General features: G+C 37.6%; 1 protein-coding gene across 6 annotated transcripts in view; it reads left to right on the forward strand.

Moving 5' to 3' along the window:
- Window positions 1–21,399, forward strand: part of PDE1A (phosphodiesterase 1A) — a 255,619-nt gene that overhangs the window by 38,984 nt on the left and 195,236 nt on the right. Inside the window, exon 1 of one of the 6 annotated variants that reach the window (XM_036320581.1) lies at window positions 17,772–18,249. The exons of the other annotated variants lie outside the window; for them this stretch is intronic. Coding sequence (XP_036176474.1) covers window positions 18,197–18,249 — 53 coding nt within the window. The 5' untranslated portion in view covers window positions 17,772–18,196. Of the gene's footprint in view, window positions 1–17,771; window positions 18,250–21,399 lie in introns of those variants that run through there. 6 annotated transcript variants of the gene reach the window in all.

Here is a 21,399-nt window from a genome sequence, read left to right on the forward strand (position 1 = left end):
TTTATTGGTGCAAAATATTTTCCTTTAAACTCCCAGATCAACTCCCTAAAACAATATTTATAGGTTTCAATTCTCCTGAAGGGAATCACCAACATTCATGGACCTTAGAAAAAATAATCTTGCTTAGAAACAAAACAGTGTCATTTGATTCCATGTCAGATGGGTAATGGAATGTTTATTTTGAGGAGATAGTTTAAGGCATAACTATTTACTCAAAGTGATTTTATACTGTTGTTTTTATACCAATAAAAAGCAGATTTTAGGCCATTCTATCAACCTTGTAGGGATTTTAATATTTAGAAGGAAGTTCCTTTATATTGCCTCATTGTCATTTGCAAATATTCATATTTCTATATCTTCAGTCAATGATCTTAAGAAGTTAAACTCCATTGTTTTTAGTCTGTGTTAGCCTTAAGTGCTGAGAAAAATACAACCACTCTCCAGCATACAGAAACTCATTTAATCACACTGAAGTCTCAACCGTCACATTATGCATTTCCAAACACAATTATAGTGTGGCCCAACATAGTCTAAAATTCCATTTTCCACAGCCAATAAAAACAATTTTTGGCTCAGATCCAAAGTATGCCAAGTTTAACTTGTGTATCTCAAGACTGTTTTAGCATACTAAACCCCAAAGGGTTAGCTATCTTTTCCATTCTTTTTTTCCTTGTTCTATTCAAAAAGGAGAATAAGAGTACTAAATTAAATACTGAAGACATTCTCTAGGAAAGAAATAGTTATATAAATTACATTTGCATGCATGTATATGTGGATAGAAGATAGGTAGATAAACTTTTTTTTTTTTGGTACAGAATGATATATAGAAGCCAAGGTCTTGGTGCTAAGTATGCCCGTTTCTACTGAACTGTCATGGCTTACAGGCCTTCTGAGTGAACAGAACAAGGGAACAATAGATTTCACCCCAAAACTTATAGGTAGCATTTTGCAAAAGTATGCTATAGGTATGTATTTAGTCATTGCCAACCTACTTTATACAAGGCAGTGTTAATGAAATTTATGAAATACAGAGATGACTAATTTCCTCAATGCAAAATGAGGTAGGTAAGTTGTAGTTGATGGTGTACCAAAAGAAGTAAAAGAGCTATCGCAATGAAGCTGTAAATGCCTTAGACGTGGAAGTGAGAGTGCTCAACAGTGAGAGAAGGAATGTCTATCTAACTCAGACTTGTTCCCAGGAAAGGCTTTCAGAAGCAAGAGAGATATCCACACTGAGGGCTGAATGATAAGCAGGAAATAGCTGGGGAATGAATTTGAAGAAAGTATGTTAGAAACTGTAAATTTCTGAAGAGAGAACATTATGTTCTGGGTAAACTAAAAGTAATACAATATAGCTGAATGCTGCATTGTATGTCTATGTGACAGATGAGTGGGGGGGGAGATTTTGAAAGATATAGTTAAAATATATAATATATATGATATATGAAACTTTAATATTATATTATATTTACATTAAAATTATATTTAAGAGTTTAATCATCTTGAGGGCATTTGGGAGCCATTGAAAGAGTTTAAGCAAATGGGCATTTTACCTTCAAATAGTTTTATTTAACCCATTGTCAGAGGTAATATGTATATAAATAAGTATTATCCAAGACAGAAGGTTTTATATGTTCTAGAAAAGTCAGAGAAACAATGTTCTATGAGTCAAGAATTGGAAGATTATTTTCACTTGACTAGCTTAAGGAAACCTTTGTGAAGAGAGAACATTTTGGTTGGGCTTCCAACTCAGCCAGGATTGTAGATTACTCATTTTATTTATAACTGATTGTTTGATCATTAAATCATTGTGAACATAAACAATACACATGTCATCTTCCAAAGTTTTTAACCTTGCTTCTGAAAAATGGTATCATGAAGTTTTGATGTAGCAAATTTTATTGTAAAATTTATTGTAAGGTACAAAACTTAAAGATAATGCCTATTTCCACATTAAAATTAAAACTCAATTACACTTTGACTTTTCAATGTCTAATTTTTCAATATAATTTCAAAATTAAAGTTGTAACAAACTTTTAAAAAATACTTTTTATTTTAATATAATTTTAAAGTTAAAGAAAAATAGTGAAAGGAATTCTAAGCACAGTTGTTTATGTTTTACTCCATTTATCATTCTCTCTCTCTCTCCATATATCTGTAATTAAACATGCACATACATGTTGTTATATAAGTACAATCAAGTTAAATGCGTATTGTATATATATATACATATATATTTATTAAATATAATTGTATTGATTTCAGAGAGGGAGGGAGAAATAGAAACATCAATGATGAAAGAGAACCATTGATCGGCTGCCTCCTGCATGCCCCACACTGGAGAGCAAGCCCGCAATCCAGGCATGTGCCCTCATAGGGAATTGAATTGTACCTCCTGGTTCATAGGTTGACACTCAACCACTGAGCCATGCTGGCTGGGCTAGATACTGTTAATTTATTTCCCAAAAGAGTATTATTTTTACCTGAATTATCTTTATTTAATGATGGAAAAATATGTCAAGCATTTTTTTTTTGCATGAATAAAGACACAAATAGGCATTTACTAGAATTAAATGGGAATATATAATACCTGCATATAGTTACGAAGAATAGATAGCTGAATATGTGGTATGATTTATAAGGTACCTATAACTAAATAGCATCTAATCAATCTATCTTAATTACTTTTAACTTTAGAGTTTTTGATCATTATATCCTGGAATGTAGTAACAGATATTTATCATCTGCTAATACATTAGCAGATTTGATTTCTTTGTCAGGTCATCTGGCTCGCAATATCATTTTGAAACAATGGAGCATAACATTTAAGTATTTATAAATATCAGGATGAGAAGAAAATACATAGAACACTGACTCTAGATGGTTGCTGTAATTTAAGACTTGAATATTCAGAAATCAAATGGGAGAACTGGGATCTTGGATGTGAAACCTGTAAGAAAGATGAAGAAACAAGAGATAGACTGTGGCTTCTAAAAATAAAAATAATCACGAAAAAGATTATCCAAGTGAATGCCAAGCTGAAGAAGACGTAGGCAATTTTGTCCTGATCTTTTTTGAGATTCATATCTCTGTTGAGTTCCCACAAATGTCTCCCAAAAGAAAACATTCCTTGGAAATTTGAAATCAAGGCATTAAATTAGGAAACCAAACCAAACCAAACCAAAACCAAAACCAAAACATTTTCTTGAAAGCAAACTGTTGTCATGTAAACAGATAGTCTTATTTCCTCTTTCTGCAGCCCCAAATATTTATCCAGTTAATCTGTATCTCCCCTTCATATTTCTTTCCATAGGCAGCATTAACTGAAGTGTTTGGTCTATCTAATCAGCAAAATTCCCAACCTCTATGATTTTCTTGGTTTCACAACTTTTGTCTTACCAACCATGTAATTGTTCCAGCACAGAAATTGCTTTCATTAGGTCACTGGTGGCTTCCATATTGCCAGCATTAATGAAAACATTTCTGTTATTTTTCTTCTTAATTGTTTTGCCCCTTTGATACCAGTGACACCTTTGATCTAACAATCCCTTCACTTTTGTTGTAGTACAAACTTTCCCCCCTGACTCTCCAGTCTCTCAGACATCTTTACTGGATACTATTCCCTGCCCAAACCAACTCTGAGCAATGTCATCCACATTCACAGTTTTATATTTATGTAGTAACTAGAGGCCTGGTGCACAAAATTTGCATATGGGTGGGGTCCTTAGGCCTGGCCGTTGTCAGGGCCAATCTGTGGGGTGACTGGTGGGGCAATTGGGGGCCCCTCGCTGGCACCCGCCTAGGCCGGCCTGGTGCTGCTCGCTCACTGGCCCCGCCCCCTGCTGCAGCTGCTGGTCACCTCCTTCTGCAAGGCAACCTGAAGGGCAATTGGGGAGCCCCTGCTGGCACCCGCCTTGGCTGGCCTGGGGCCTGTGGGCTGGGGGAAGCTTCTGTGTTGAGCGTCTGCCCCCTGGTGGTCAGTGTGCGTCATAGTGACCGGTTGTTCAGCTGGTCATTCTGCTGTTTGGTCAATTTGCATATTAGGCTTTTATTATATAGGATACCTCCCTTCCCCCAGACACAAACTATCTCTATAACTGACTTCTTTCTTCTCTCCCATAATTTGAAAATCTAATTGCCCATGAAACATCTCCACTTGGGCCATCCATTGTTGTTGCAAACTCACTGTGCCCCACCAATGAACTATTGATCACACTTTTAAAAACAATTTTATTATTATTATTTTTTTATTATCTAGGTTGTCTGAGATGGTGGTGGTGGTATATCATCCACCCAGATATCAAACCAGAAATAAAAGTATTGTCTCAATCCTTTTCTTTTTATTCAATATATCCAATTGTTCACTAAGCCCTATGCTTTATATGTGTTAGTACCTTGAATAGCCTCTCTCTTTTCTAATTAATGACTTTGCCTTGCTTCAAGCCACTTTCATCTTTCTCCAAGATTACTCTAACAGATCATTTACTGATATTCCTGTACCAAGACTTATTCTTTTTTAAAAAATATATATTTTTATTGATTTCAGAGAGGAAGGGAGAAGGATAGAAAGATAGAAGCATCAATGATGAGAGAGAATCATTGATTGGCTGTCTCCTGCACGCCCCCTACTGGTGGTGGGTGGAATCAAGCCAGTCACCTGGGTATGTGCCCTTAGCCAGAATCAAACCTGGGACCCTTTAGTCCACAGGCTGGTGCTCTATCCACAGAGCTAAACCAGCTAGGGCAAGACTTATTCTTTTAAAAAATACCTTCCACACTTTTATCAGTGAGATCTTCCAAAACTCCAGATATAAAGGTGCCATTTCCTGACTGTAGCTATCAGTGATTATTCATTGCCTAATGGACAGAGCCTAAGCTCACCAAATGGCACATATGATTTCGCCTTTGTCAAACTTTCTAGCTTTATCTCCTGCCACTCTCCTCACTCATATCAAGACGACTTCCAGTTACTGAACACTATGGTGTTTCATGTTTTTGTGTTATTTTCATCTTCCTTTGACTGGACTTTCTCAACTTATTCTTTCTAGCAAACAATTTGCCCTGGTGAACTTCTAATCACTGGATAAACCTTGTTTAAACAGAATAATTTCCTCTATGAGTTTTCTTTTTTTCCTCCCTCTGAACTTCTTTTGTTTCTTTTATTTTATAATTCCACTTATTGAATTGTTTTAAAATTACTTTTTAAAGTAGATTATTTATTTCCTCTTATACTTGAGCTTCTTCAGGAAAGAGCCTGTGTCTTAATAATCTTTGTTCTCTTAAGGCCTGGTATATCCTTTGTCATACTGATCAGTGGAATTAAGTCATGTTATGTTTAAAGGTGATATACAAGGCAAAATCTTATCTAGTACCATATTCCCCCATTGAATATTCATTAGCAATGGTTACATTTGAGACCAAACATTACGCCTGAATAAGCCCAATGCAGCCAGTTTTCCCTTCATTGTTGGAACAGACTGTTGTTTCTTTGTGTTTATACCAGGTAAAGAAGTTAGTATAAGGAAAGCCTCTATCCCTAAATACAAGTAGCATTGAACAAGATAAAATTCTCATGTTACAAGAGGTTCTTGGTGATGGAAAGCAAGTGAACAGCAGATTCACTTCCTCCAGCTCAGGGGGTAAGCCATATTTTAGAGGAAAAGCAAGAATAATTCTGCAGTGGTTGGGAGGGTGAATAACTTGACCTTGAAGGTCTATGATTCTATTTATAACAAATAAGTCATTACCTCAAGGCCAAAAAATAGATGTTTATGAACTCCTGTATTGAAACAATGTGTACATTCAAAACAGCAGCAATGTTGTATTTGCAGAACAACTGAGGAAAGTGACTTCAGAATCTTCACATGTTTAAGAAGGTTGGAATCAATAATGACATTTGGAGCCCATCATTGGGAAAAAAAATTGTTTATGAAACAGAAGCAAAAGAAGAAAGTGAAAATAAAAACATAAAATGATTGTGAGGAACAGAGGAAGGGAACTGAAGTGAGTTGTATTAGATGGCCCCAGTCGTGGGTGGCACTAGCATTCTACTGCATGAGCTATGGGGGAAAGCAGAGGTGGGCTCAGATCCTTGCTTTGTAATTCCCAGTCGTTCAATACTAGCTGTCTCTGAAATAGGGACACTAGTTGTTGTCAGGACAATTCAGTGTAATAGGGTTTTTGGAGTACTCAGCTGTGCCTGCACAGAGTACCTGCTCAGTAAATGGCAGCAGTTATCAATGTTATCCGTGTAGTGGGATATAAGAGCTAGGTAATCCCATAGGTGACCCTGAGCTTTACAAGTCCATCCAGCTGTCTTTTCTGTGAAGATGAAGTATTTCATAATGTGAATTTAAGAGGGGATAGACAATTTTCATTTATAAACTATTTCTTAATGACGTGGGTTTCTGCGGGTATGATTTTAAAGAGGGAATTATAATATAGACACACACCTCAGTGCTGGAGATCCAGTCTGTATTTTGGAGATTTAACCTCAGCTTCATTTACATGTTTACTCTGCCATGGTTTTTTTCTGGGGTTTCTCAGCAATGTTTTAACCAAAAAATGTTGTTTATTCCCTTTTATTTGATGAAGATTATTCAGCAAACAAGTGGTAAAGTTTAAAGCCTCCATATTTAATTTTCTGCTTTTTTTCTTTTTGGTTTACTGATCCATAAATGGGTGAGTCTTCTATTGTGAGAATTATCTAAACCAATGTGTCTCTGAAATCAAGTTTGAATTGTTGTTAGAACTCAACCTAATTCAAATGATCATAGAATTATATTTTTAAAAATATAGTCTACCAGGATGCCTTTTTCCTTAAGGCTGCTATTAAAACTAAGATTGTGATCACAGAGAGGCAGTGTTAGTAAGACAAAGATGTTTGTATCAGATAGAACTGAATTCAAATCCTATTATTGTAACATACAAGATGTATAAACTTTGTCAAATTACAGAATTTTTCTCTGGTCTGGTTACATTGAGTGTGACTTGAAGGTAAGAGGACCTACCTTCCAAATGTGTTATGTAGAATTAACTGAAATATACAGTATTGTACCTAACACGTAGCAAATGACTAATAAATACATGTCACCTCTCTTGCTCCCACACTTTCCACGGGGCCAGCTGGAGAAAAGAAAAGATGAGGGAAGATTGCCATTGACCTCAGAGAGGGAATGGAAGTTTCTAATGTTAAAAAAAGATGCAGAATTTCTAAGACAGACTGATTTCCAATATTCTGTTAAGGATTGGGCCTTGCATCAGATGATGCAGTAGATAACGTGTCTGGTGTTGGGCTTGGGAAAACGTTCACTGGTCGGTTTAAATCCTGTATAGAATTTAAACTTAGAGTCTAAATGAATGTACAGATTATGGTAACTCTCGCATGGGAAAGAATAGCTGATGTGAATGATGTATTTATATGAAAAATAAGATAGTAACAAGAAGAATAAGATTAGAGTGGCAAGGAGAGATCAATCATTTCGAAGGATACGGAGTGGGGGAAAGTCAGTAGATGCAGAAAGAAAAGCTGAAGCTAAAATGAGGCATGAATGGATGTAAGGGCACAAATATATGTGGTCTGTATTATTTCTGCCAGTAACTCATTTTGGTTTTAAAGGTAACTCATTTTTGTTTAAAAAAGGTGACAAGTGTAGTGACTCATTTCTATACATTTGAGTCATTTATGCAGAACCTATCACCCCTACTACTGAAAGATTGGCAAACTGAGTAGCTGCTTCTATTCAAAGTCAGTGTGAGTCATGATTATCTCTATCACTGTCTAATTCTAAAAGCTCAGAGAGTCAATAGGTTAGCATTTAGGAATTTTCCATTTACTGACATTGATTCAATTCATTCTTGATGGTAGTTCTGCACATTTATTCATAGGCATTACTGGAAGCTTAAGAAAGACTTAAAAAAGAACAACAAAACCAACTACTAATTGAATTTAGAGTCATGTTGAAACCAAGCTTAAAATATGGAAGAAAGCTGGTAAAGATGACTCAGTGCTGAAGCTAAGTTAATGATTTAGTGATGGGATTCAGAGCTGGGATTCGGAGCTGGGTTTCAGAGCTGCAGAGAAACTAAATGAGTCTCAGCATGCAACCAAGTACCTTTGGACAACTTTCCACTGACGAAAGAATTGTGGATAAGAACATTTTTGGCATGTTTTGGAAATAATGGAAACCTCTGAACCACATTCGTTTTTCTCCCCCTTTTTATTGAATTTATTGGGGTGACACTGGTTAGCAAAATCATACAGGTTTTCAGGTGTATAATTCCATAACATATCATCTGTACACTGTATTGTGTGTTCACTACCTCAAGTCAAGTCTCACCATTTATCACCCCTGTACCCTTCTCCACTCTCCCATATCCCTCACCTCCCCCCTGAAATCCCCACACTGTGGTCTGTGTCCATGAATTTTTTCTTTTTTTCTTAATTTTTCCACAACCCCCACCCACCTTAGCGCCCCTGTCTCCTACCCCGACCACTGTCAGCCTGCTCTCTATGGGTCTATCTCTATTTTGCGTGATAGTTTATTTTGTTCATTAGAGTCCACATATGAGTGAAATCTTATGGTACTTGTCTTTCTCTGACTGGCTTATTTCACTCAGCATAATGCTCTCCAGATCCATCCATGCAAAGGGTAAGATCTCCTTCCTTAAAAAACCAAACAACCTCCCCCCCCCCGAAAAAAAATCCCCCCAAAACTGCGATGTCATATCGATTACTTTTTCTAACCACAACCCCTCTTCTTATGTGATGGTGTGAGCCTGTAACTCTGCAGGCTGATGTGGCAGGCACCACAGCACACTGCTTCAGCCACACTGTGCCCTCCAAAATGTGTTGTTGCCTGGTGCTCAGGGCTGATGCACTCTGCTTGCCCTTCCTCTTAGCCTGCTTACTGAATATCTATTCATCCTTCAAGCCCCTGTTCAACCATCTCTTTCTTAGTCCTCTGACTTCAGAAATTTTATATTAAGGAGGTCTCTTTTTGCAGTGTTTATTTAACTACCCACTATGCAAAAGTCATTTCCTTTTGTAGTAGATTTATATGTTGCTCAATTACCCTGTTCAATTGAGCTGTGATGGGTGGGTGTTTGGCTATGAGAATCTGTTTTAAATGATTTCCTTTGTTGTTATTGTTGATGTTTTCACAGAATGTCACACTCATTCCGAGAAAGTTGTTTGCCAGCACTGATGGCTGTCAGAACTTGTAGGAGTGTTAATTGGAGCCAATCAAACTTTAACTGACCTGCTTCCACACTTCAGTGACAAAGAGGAATGTCTCCTACTTTGTCCAATAAAAGGCTAAACTCTGATACATGGCTGAAGAGTTAGCCAGTTTAGGGAACAATTTTTCATTGTTATTTAAAGCTATAAACCCAGTCTTTTTTATTCATTCACTTAAGAAAATAAAAATTCTGTTGTATTTTATTATTGAACTGGAGGCCCGGTGCACAAAATTCATGCACGGGGGGAGGGTGAGAGGAGGGAAGGAGGTGTCCCTCAACCCAGCCTGTGCCCTCTCACAGTTGGGGACCCCTCACTCCTGACTACCTGCCTCGCTTCTCCTTAGCGCTGCCATGGAGACGGGAGAGGCTCCACTGCTGCTGCACTCGCCAGCCCTGAGCCCGGCTTCTGACTGAGCGGTGCTCCCCCTGTGGGAGTGCTCTGCCCCCTGGTGGTCAGTGCACATCATAGCAACTGGTTGTCCTGCCATAACGGTCACTTAGGCTTTTATTATATAGGTAAGTGGCAAATAAACTTTAAGGCTGACACATAAGAAAAGTAACCTAGTTTAAAACCATTAACTGGGTAGAATCTGCTTTTTGCCTGTAAGATAGAAAATATTTTTGATCAAACTGAGAACCATTTAACAAGTGATTCTCAGTTGCATTGTCAGTTTTAATATTCTCAGTGTACTTATTCTCAGATAAGTAGAATTCCTGGTTTGAAGTGTAATGATAAATATTTCAAGATGAAACACATACATAAGTATTAGAAAATGTTTGGAAACATTGCAAGATATCAGTGAGATTCTATTTTTACAGACAAACATGAGGAAAAATATATTTTCAGTATAAGTTGACTAGGTTTATTTTTAATGTAGTCAAGAAGAGATAGATGTTCTGATCTTTTCCTCAGTTACTGCATTCAGCAGAATGGACAAATAAATTTGTAAATAAATTACACCTATTATGAGACACAGATTATAATATTTGCTACGAGGGAAACGACCACAGTGTTGTAGGTATACGAAATTCAAATGGAGTTGTTAGAGGAGTCACCTCACTTAGGAGATGAAACTGCAGCTGAAGCCTGAGAAATGAGCAAAAGGAAGAGCATTTTAGACTAGAGGGAACAGTATATTCAGAAGTGGCAAAAAAGACTGTGAAGTATTTGAGGAACAAAATACCAGCACGTCTAGTGAGGAATGAGCCTAATAGTCAGGGTTTTGAGATAGGGGTGTAGGTAGGTGAGAACCAGATAAAGTAGCATGTTAATATTGTGTATAGTTTACTCACTATGTACCCACTGAAAAAAATGAGTAAGAAAGCTTCATAAAATAATGTGCTTTTTTTTCTTTTCCATTTTTATGAATATGATCTTACCTTTTCCCAGTCAGCCAGAGGCATCCAACTGCTTCATGCATGGCAGGGCGTACGATTAATGTCATCATAGATAAAAGTAAAGACAAATAGGAAGCGTGGCTTTGCACACCTAAATAAAACTTTGATCCCCTAGTGAGACCATATTTCTGAAGGCCAGACTTTGTGTACATAAAAAAGTGTTTCCCAAATTCCTGAAGCTCTACCTAACTTACATGATTCAGTCTCATAGATTTGAATATTGAGTTTAATAAACTATAAAGGGTACCCAGGAGATACAGAGTAGATGGGGAAAGCATACCTCTTCTGCTTTGTTGAAGTAAAGAAAAAGGGGCCCCAGATAAAAGGTACTTTATGCCAAAAATGGACAAAGTTTTTTGACCTCTTACCTCTGAGCTGATATTCCAAAGATAGGGAGCATGTTTGGTGGAAAGTACAAGCTTAAAGCAGAGGATTTCCCCAGTGATTTAGTGAGTTAGCTACAGCAGAATAAAAATGGTGGTATGGTGTGGCCAGTCCCAAGCCATCTTCAGTGCCTGTGTGGGATGGAGGGCACAAGAAGTCCTGCTTGGCTAGTGGGGAATTCAGAAGTCAGCTGATATGTGGCTAGTATATCTGTCATAAGCCTACCATGCCCATGGCAGGGGATTAGGGGAGTCAAAAGGTTAGCAGCCTTGGTGGAGAACCAGATGAAAGATGTGGCTAAGACTTAAAGGGTCCTGCAGCATCAGTGAAGGCTAAGATTGGGCTCCATCAGAGAGAGATGATCACAGTTCCCAGACTGAGCCAAATGAACATAGTAGGCACAGATTTCAGCAGTAGATGTGTACAGGGAGCCAAATGACCAAAAGACAAGGGACATTGTTGCAGAGACCAGAGAAAACAAAGAAGAGAAGGTCCCTGCAAGTTTGGGTTTGAGGCCACCTCTTTTCTGCCACTCCAGAGTCATAGAAGCCCACCTCCTTATAAACTCAGATGCCTTCTTGAAGAAAAACAGTAGTTTGGAGGAAACATGAGAGACTGAACAGTTATCAGATATGACTGAGATTTTAGAAAAAGAATACACAAAAAGATGATGTGGGCATGTGAGGGAGGAAAATTTTTACTTCTACCCTTTTAGGTTCCTTAGCTGGTCTAATAATCAAATTAACATAAAACAGAATAACAGGAGAAAACAAATGTAATTTTGCACATATGGGGGCTACATAAGAATATGCAACCTATAGGTAGTCAGGCAAATGAAGCTTATATGCCAGCCCTGATCTGGAGAGTAGGGGGTAGGAGTCTAGGGCTTCAAAAAAGAGAAAAACAATTCATAGGAATATGGCATGAGCAAATGTTTCATAAACAAATGTTTGGCATGCCATGCAGAGACAATGGGACACAGAGAGGACTTTAACCAATCAGGCTCCTTTGCCTACTACATCTGGCTCATATTCTTTATAGTTATCTCTGGTGATAGATCTCTTCCAGGAATAGGCTCTCTACTAAATTATTTTTAGGCAGTTAAGGGGGATGTAAAAAGAAAAAATTCTGAATCTTTTGCTCTTTAAAAATAATCAGCCTAAAATAATCCTCAGGCCAAGAAGACACATTTTAGGGGGGTAAAATTTGCTCCCCTACAATAACATTAACCAGCACTTTGGTCATGTGCTCATTCATTCAATAAATTACGATTGGGTGTCTCTTATGCACAGGGAATACAACACACACCAATCCCCGTCTTGCTGTAGCTTACATTCCAGTGAGAGTAGTTCCAAGTTGAAGCTGTAGGGGGAAAACAGCTTAGTTAGAAAAAATAAAGTTCTACAATTTATTTTCACATCTGAATAGTAGATTGTTATATTTTTAGTCTCACAGCAGTGAGGCTAAAATGTATTCTGGCGGTATGGATGACCTTGTTGTGGTTAAGAAAAACTAAAATGACTACAGAGTTTATTCTTGCTGGGACACTAAATTTAAATAACTTGACATATTTTCATGGTGCCAGTCATAAAGTCATAAAAATTCAGAGCTGGAAAGGCTCTCAGAGGTCATTTGGCCCAACATCTTAGTTTGATTTTTAAGGAAACAAATGGGAAGAGAGTTGAAAATTGCTGCTAGAACTGGGATTTAATTGTTTGTTCCTTGTCATTAGTCCAGAGCTCTTTGTAATAGAACAGAATTTCCATTCAGATCTTAGCTAGAAATATTCATTGATTATTTCATCTCCATAGAAGTAGGCCCTTTCGAAGGCTGGCTTTGGGGACATAACCTACAATGAAATGATATTTAAGTAGGGTTGAGGATTAGAAGAATAGAGACTCATTAGAGTGGCTAGTTGCTTCTCTTTCTTTATGGAATGGGAAGTATAGCCCAGAAAGAGCCCAAGTGACCCTAGGTAGCATGCTGCCCGACAACATAACAACCTATTAAGTAGGGGTAAAAGTTTAGGCTCAGGAACAAGACATCTGGGTTCAAATTCTAGCTCCACCACTTATCAACTAACTTTGTAATCACTTGTGAAACATGTAGCAGAAAATTTGTTTAAAAATGGAGAAAATACTAAAGGTTATGAATGACTAACCTTGAAAGGATAGATCAGATTTAAGTTATCTTTTAAACAACGCCATTCTCATCCATGTACATGTAATAGTTTCTGGCCCAGTGATAAAAGGACAGAGTTATGGTTGGTCCATCAGAAATAATTCACACCCTGCCATTCATCTCATGGTAGAGTTGACCAAGTGGTGTTTCATTTTACTGATGCAATATGTATAGCTATGTCAAAAAAAATTATGGCAATGCCTATATTTTACAGTTTTGGGTTTCATCAAGGTACTTTCTGGCAGAGTAGTACGTGCACGTCATCTTTCACATATAATGTGTCAAAAAAAAAATCGAGAACTACTGAACTAGAGTTTAGGTGTAGGAGACTCTCTGATCATTCACAGGGCTAGCTCTTGTCTTGGTGAAAGGTGGAGAGGCAAGAGAGAAAGAAGCAAAAATGTTTAAAATCTTTAAAATTATATGTATATAATGATAAAACCTAAAATATTATCTGATCCTATCATTTTTGCATTTTCTTCCCACTTCACTTAATTTAAAACCTATTTAAATTATAATCTGTTGTATTGTATTTAATGACATAATATTGAAACAAAAGAGCATACACTTTGTCTCAGACATATTTGCCTAGACTTATGTGGTAAAATGATAACTTGTACAGTCATTTATCAGTTCTTGGGCTGGCATAATATTACATGATTTTTACACCTTTGCATGTGTTTTTGGTGCTTGTATATTATAAACAGAGCCAGATAACAGATTATTATAATGAAAAAAAAACAAAAACAACCCCAAAGCTTTATATAGGATTATAGTAATACTAGTGGCCCAGTGCACGAATTCGTGCACATTGAAAGGAAATTAAGTAGAAGAAATATTTTAATATCACTATTCGCCCTTTCTCTATAATAGAAGTATTAACCAAATTCATGATCGACAATGACAGATCGAAACACATGTGTGTGATTGGCGCCAACAAGAGCTTTATATGTATCGCACATGCACAAGTCAACCTAGCCTTTTATATATCGAGAATAAACATGCTTAATTAGACCTGCTTTCTGATTTAGTTAAACTTTTTCCAGCCCAGTGAAGCACCCCAACTTCTCTCTCAGGCAAGTGTCACAACACAGCAGTAAATATCAACACGAAGCAGATTATTATTGTAGAACACCCGGGGAGAACAAAGGGTAAAATATTTAACTATGGCAGTGTTTGACTATATTCTGCGCAGTGAGAGAACCTGAAGTCATTTTCAAGGTCCACCATTTCTTCTTTTCAGTCAGGTCAAGTTTCTAAGCTTTCTAAATCTCCATTTTCCAGCTAATGAAAAAAAAATAGGATTCCACCGAGTCTCCTATCTACCTACTGCAGGACTTCTGTGAGGATCAAATGAGATGAGGCACATGAAAATGCTTCACAGACATTTGGTTAAAGTGTAAAATGTTTGCACCTGGCTATAAAGCAAGTCATGTTCCTGGGCTGAAGAAACTCCAAGGAGGCTAGTCGCTAGGGAGAGGAAGCCGGGTGTTGCTATGTGATGCCATTACCCAGCACCCACAGTGACCATTTCCGGGCTGTGCTATGGGCTGCATTTTGCACCATGGGGTCTTGGCAGCATTGGCTGCAATTTGGTGGGGTGTTGCTCCAGGGTGGTGATGGGGCCTGTGCCCCAGTTGGGGGAAGTCGAGTGTTGGTTTGTTGGCACCAGGTCTGTGGTGCCGTTTATTTTTAAACTAGAGGCCCAGTGCACGACATTTATGTACTGAGGCGGGGGGTCCCTCAGCTCAGCCTGTGCCCTCTCCCAGTCTAGGACCCCTTGGTGGACATCCCCTGAGGGGTCCTTAGTGCTGCTGTGGAGTTGTGAGCCTGGTTTAGCGCTTAGGGGTCCTTAGCGCTCGCCAGCTGTGAGCTCAGCTCCTGGCTGAGTGGTGCTCCCCTTGTGGGAATGCACTGACCACCAGGGGACAGCTTCTGCATTGAGCGTCTGCCCCCTGGTGTTCAGTGTGCCTCATAGCGACCAGTTGTTCTGCAGTTTGGTCAATTTTCATATTAGTCTTTTATTATATAGGATGGCCAGTGCATGTCATGGCAGCTCCTGCACTGAGCATCTGCCCCCTGGTGGTCAGTGTGCATCATAGGTACTGGTTGAACAGACACTTAGCCTTTTATATATATAGATTATATTTAGTTTACTTTATAGGAGAGTTGGCCTTGTTCTTTATATATGAAATTTTATATTTTACAAGTATAGTTCTGTTAATTCAGGGAATATATTTTAATAATTTAAGTAACCATAGTGAGATTCTTTCATTTTATTGAATACTATATTTCAGTTGAATAAGGCAAACTTTTTCTCAACATTAAATTTAAATGCTCTTTGAGAGAAAGTTAACAAAAAATTTAGAAAATGTGCGTTTTTCTTTGTGCCAAGTGAATATTTAACATACTAGTATTTTCTCATGGCTCTTTAGGTTCTAAGATTGGGTTTAAATACAGTGCTTGCTGTAAATGGGAATTTAAGCTTTCTACCTTAAATCTTAAGATAAAAAGAATATAAACCTAATGCAATCAAAGATGTTATGGATTTCCTGTAATTAACTGAACAACTTTCAGATTCTGCAGCTGATAATTAGGCCTCTGAACCTCAAGTTGGATACCTTACTTTCCTGTCATTTGAAGTATACCTTGGCTAGATGTTTACTAGTATTTGTTTTGAGTTCCTTCTGTCATACTAATGAAGAAAGCATCTCATTTTTCTAATTCAAAAGTAGACAAAATGAAAGTTAATTTTAAAAAATTGATGGGCTTATTATTCTCTTGGCTTATCCTCCCTCAGCGGTATCTATGCTAACTTAATAGTAATATAGATAAACCATGAGTCCAGAAATTGAATGCTAGCCATAAATGCAAAGCCACTTTCAGAAGACCTGTGAAACATGTTATTACTAATGTACCTTATTGTACAAAGAGAGCTACAGCATATGGTTATAACAAAGCATCTGCCCCAAAGGTCTGAGTATCAGTTTGCATATAGATGGTCTCCAGATTTAACATCAGTATCCCACACACATGACAATCTCTGATGGGATGTTTATTGATGGAGAAGAGAACATTAATTTAGACATTCTTATGTAAATCTGGAATATCTACATAAATATAATATAATATAAAATTGTCTTCTATTTATTAATAACTTTCTTATTTATAACTTTGTATAATAAATGTGTTTTTTAAAAAAATATCAGGCATCTTTATCTTTATGCTTGTTCCTTTGCAAGAAGTAAACTAACCATATTTAGAAATAGCACTTTAGTACCATTAAAGCTTGAAAGGAAGATAAAATTCAATTAATATTATAACTTCATTTTACAAGTAAGAAAAGTGGGGCTCAAATAGGTCAAGAAATTTTCTCACAATGGCCCAGCATGTTCATGATGGAAGTAGGACTGGAACCCATTTGTTTTAATTTAAGTTCAGAGACCTCTCAGACTGATTTCATTAGAAACATGAAAGAAAAGGTATATATTAGAACTGCTAAAATGTGATTTTTATTAATTTAATTTTATTTTTTTGGTAAGTTTTTCTCCTTCTTTCTCTTTCTTCTGGGAGAGAAGTTATTGCTTCTGTGGGATTATTTAGAGAGTACTAACTATATTTTGAGATCCTATAGATCATATCCCCCCTCTAAGACATTTGGTTCTTATTTTTATGAATCATTTAAGTAAAGGCATCTGTGTTTCTCAGGTTTTTCACCATTTATTACATGTATAATTTTAAAAACATTTAGTCATGCCTTGAGATGGTTTATTTTATTACATACCAAACCTCTGGCCTGGAATCTCATGACACTATTGATTGAGTAGAAATTTTGTTAGTGATTCAAATACAGGACTGTCTCCAAAATAAGTTATATTAAAATATGACGATTTGCCTTATCTGTAACTAGAACAAGAGTCCCTGCAGTGTGAGCCTAAGTCTTCCAAATAAAACAATTTTTTAATGTCATTTATTTTCAGCTGTCCACAGCTCTCTCTTATATCTACTTTCCTTTCTTTTTATTTTTATAAATTCGAATTTGGTCATATAATGTAAAAGCCTTAGGTTCTTAGGGAGTTGGGGGACTTAAAAAAAAGTGTGTGTGTATATATATGTGTTTTTCCATATATTTTTTGTAGTGTCCCCTTTTAGCTGGAAAGCCACATTTGAGTACAATTATCTGGGTCCAATGTCACTGTTAGAATTGAGCAACTTGTGTGTGTTTTTTTAAACTTTTGTAGCTCTGGCCAGCTTCGCATGGCCTTCTATCAGCTGAAATGGCATCTCTGACTTCAGCCAAGTGTAGGTTATTAGGTTATGAATGCCAAAAATGATGAGTCGTGCCATACTTTATTCAGTGTCAGTAAAAGCAAGATTGTAAAATAATTATCATCTCTTTTGAAGCAGAGCCAGCCACACAGCCCGAGCCCTTCTTTCTTCATTAATGTGTATACAGTCCTTATTTTAACAGAACAAACTTTCGGAGGGCACTCACATGGGACTGCTGAACCAGCTGTACAACTTTTATTTTGAAGAAAAAAGTTGAGCCTCAGAACAGGCTGTTTTAAAGACAGGGAGGGACTTAGCTTTTCGGGAGCTTGACCAGCATGTGGAAGGAGTGCTCTCATGGCTGCGATAACTTAGGGGGCTCCTACCTGGGTGCCCCTGGGGTTGGAAGTGTTCTGTTTGTTTTGTTCTGTTTCCGAGGGTTCCGTGCACTTCTCCTGCCTGTATCAGAGTGACTCTCCGTGGTTTTTGCACACCCTGCTCTGTGGGGGAGTGCCCCAACGTGCCTGTCTTATGTGGCCTCTATGGACACAGTGCTCAGCTGGCAGAGAGCAGGGAAGTTTTCTCCCAGCACCCAAAAAGAGAAAGAGGAAACTACTTTTTCCTTCTGGGCTCCTTGCAGCACAATAGATCAGGATAAGCTTCCACATTCCCTCCCTGGATTTCTGGAGTGGTTTCCAGGAAGAAGTCAAACATTCACCTTTAAATGGATGACCATGTCACAATCAGGAAGAAACATCTCCAAAGACCCATCTTTCGGTAAGTAATGCTACATCCCAGGTGGCTCAGGGCTATCAGGGAGAAATGATTTTCCTCCTTCATTTCTAACTTGGGAATTCTGGCACTAAGCTACCGCAAAGCAATAGAGTGTGCCTAAAGTTTAACTTCACGCATACCAAAGGAGACCTTCTATTTTCTTAAACTCTGTGTACAAGCTCTTATCAACTCAAAATATATTTAAAAACATCTTAGCTATTCAAGCACATGAGAGAATAGCCCTTGGAAAAAAAACTTTTGAAACATTATGCAACCCTCACTGTTTCTAATGGTTGCTCAGCCCTCTAAATGGGAAATATTGTGCTTGGTTCTCTCATCTGGTTACACTCAGAGGTAGTGTTTTAATGCTGCTAGTGCTATAACTTTTTGCAGTAATGTGTGGGGAGACAAATTTGAACTTGATAGCTACTGTTCAAGAGTGTACATTTTGCAGCGAGTTCAGGAGTATTTGTATAGCAGTTAAGGAAACAATAGAACAATGAGAGAAGTTTTACACTGTGGGGGAATCTGTGGCTAGGATAGATACAGTATAATGGACTGAGTTAAGGTTTTATTTTGTGAGGAGGGGCACTTTCTGAGAGTGCAGCAATTTCTTCATTGACTCTTTAATGCTTGATTCTTTAGTTACCTGTTATGTACGTTAGAATTCAGAATTGTGATTTAAGAATTTTAAAGTAGCTAGAAAATGAAAAAACAAGTTCTGCCTCTTAAAACAGAAGATTAAAAAGCAATTAATTACATATCAATTTTGTGCTTCCCCCAAAATAATATCTTAAATGTAGCAGAGATACTACAAGTTAACAATATTAAATGTTAAAGTTAAGTTGCAGCCTCTGGCTTTGATCTGGAATTAAATACAGGATAATAGAAGTTTATGGATGGAATTCCTAGCATTCTGTGGTTGTTATATAAGGAGTAAGAGGGGGCCTGGAGGAATATCATTATATAAAATATGTCCATTTTTATGTGTTTATTAAGCATTAGAATAGTATTATTAACAGCAACAATATGCTTTATTACTGCCTAAAACAAAATTCTTGCTCAAATCCTTTTATAACCTTCACTTGAAGATAAATTATATTGAAATCTATACATGTGGGTTTAATATCATAATCTGTGTCTACTTAAATATGCATTTGTAAATTTTATACAGCGATGACAGTAATAACCAAAAAATTCAAAATGACCCCCAGAATGTGTGTCCATCTGCCGTATTTTCTGAAAAGTTGTCCCAGTTCTATGTTATTAACTTCTACTTTCTTCCAAGGGCTTGTATGAATTCAAAAAGACATGACAGGTGCACAGGTGATTCCAAATTCAGCCCCACCAAGGTCCCACTCGCAGTGAGCACCTGCAGAACTCCAGGAAGGCAACATGGTGTCGGATAAAATCAGACCCTCTTAGCCAGCATCTTAATATGTTACCCCACTGGGGAGCTGTGGCAAAGAGGCAGGTGGTCCTTCATCCTTATTAGCTCCTGATGAATTATAGGCTTAGGTGCCATACACTGGGAAACTGCAACTTAACTGTGTTGCTGTTCTTTTTTATATAAAGAACATTTGTTCTTCCAAATCTTTTTGGAAGCTGAGATTTTTGCCCATATAATTAGGATAAAATTTGGCAAATTCAAATGATTGCTTCATGATCCTGGTGAGTTAGAAGAGAAAGTAGCTACTAAAGAGGACATACTTTCACCCAAGCAATTGTTTCAAGCAAGTTAGAAACAGTCCTTGACGGAAAACAGGTTAAGGCCAGATGTGGGGTTGATTGGTCTACCTCCATGTTGACAGCTGGCTTTGCTTTGATGGGGTCTGATTGTGATGAAGACAAAGGAGGCGGGGAGTATATTAAGGGATTCAAATGACCAGGCACAATTCTTCAGAGACAGTTTTGGGCTGTTCTTCAGTAATAAGCTGCATGGGCTTTCTGATAGCTAGTTGTACTTTTGGGTAAGTTGGGAAGTGGCTTAAGCTTGCCTTTGGCATCTTTGGCCCTTACTCCATGCCTCACTTTGCTAGCCTCCTTTCCCAGGACTCTTGTCCCCTTGGGCTCCCCAGACTGTCCAGCCTTTTACACTGAGACATCTTTCTCAGGCCTGCCTTCTGGTCAGAAACCCATGGACCAGACCTTTCCTTCTCAGTATGTAATTGTTCGTATCCCACTTCCCAAGGGCTTTGCACGTTAGTCCTCCATCCACTTGGTAAGCAAATCACTGTTTTGTCTGTGCTAGCTACCAGTTTAACAGAAATTTTGTGAAAATAGTATCTTGGCTATTTATAAATAAGTCATTTAAAATATCAGTCATTAAGAGAGATCAGTCAAGAAAAATTTTTGGAAAATATCTAACACATTGACACCATTCAGATTTCGAAATACAGGCTACTTTCACCTGTAGCTGAACCCACGGCTTTAATTCAATCCACCTGGCCTTCTCTGACTGACGACAAGTGTCAAGAATCTGGGCTATGATACTGGGGAGGTTAGATATGAGGAAGAAAAACAAACTGTAGTTGCCTTCCCATGACATTTAATCTAGGTTATACCTAGATCCCTATGGCATAGGCAGATGATGGGTGCCAAAAAGGAGGTAACAGTGTCTTGGGGAATAGTAATGGAAGAGTCACATTTCAGTGATGACTAAGTGAATTGAGAGAGATAAAAGCAAGATTTTTAAAATTTTAATTTTGAGACTGAATTAATATCAACTTTCCATTAGCATAATTTCCCTAAAATGTCATACAGTAAAAGTCATCCTTTAAATGTTAAAAGTTAGTTGAGAGGTTTTAGAATACATGGTGAATATTGAAATTCTGGATATGATACTGGGAAGACTAGGAGGGATTTTATGTTATTTAGATTCTGCCTCTAAGAATGTCTGTCCTTCCTACAATGGCGATTCCAAATTCATCTCACCAGTTAGGCTATCAAACCTATATTTTAAAAGTGCTTTGCGGAAATTTTAATATATATTTTACACCAGGTCTGTGAAGCCAGGAATGAAGTCAAGTTTCCTTTACGGCCAAGGAGGGAGTTTATGTGATCTTTCCCAGGCATTACCATATGGAACTTTGGGATCAATAAGACCACTCAGCCCTGAGCATATAGAATAGTCCATTGACCACACTGTGTGGT

This window comes from Myotis myotis, unplaced genomic scaffold, assembly GCF_014108235.1.
Source record: "Myotis myotis isolate mMyoMyo1 unplaced genomic scaffold, mMyoMyo1.p scaffold_m19_p_8, whole genome shotgun sequence".
In the NCBI taxonomy this organism is placed as follows: domain Eukaryota; kingdom Metazoa; phylum Chordata; class Mammalia; order Chiroptera; family Vespertilionidae; genus Myotis; species Myotis myotis.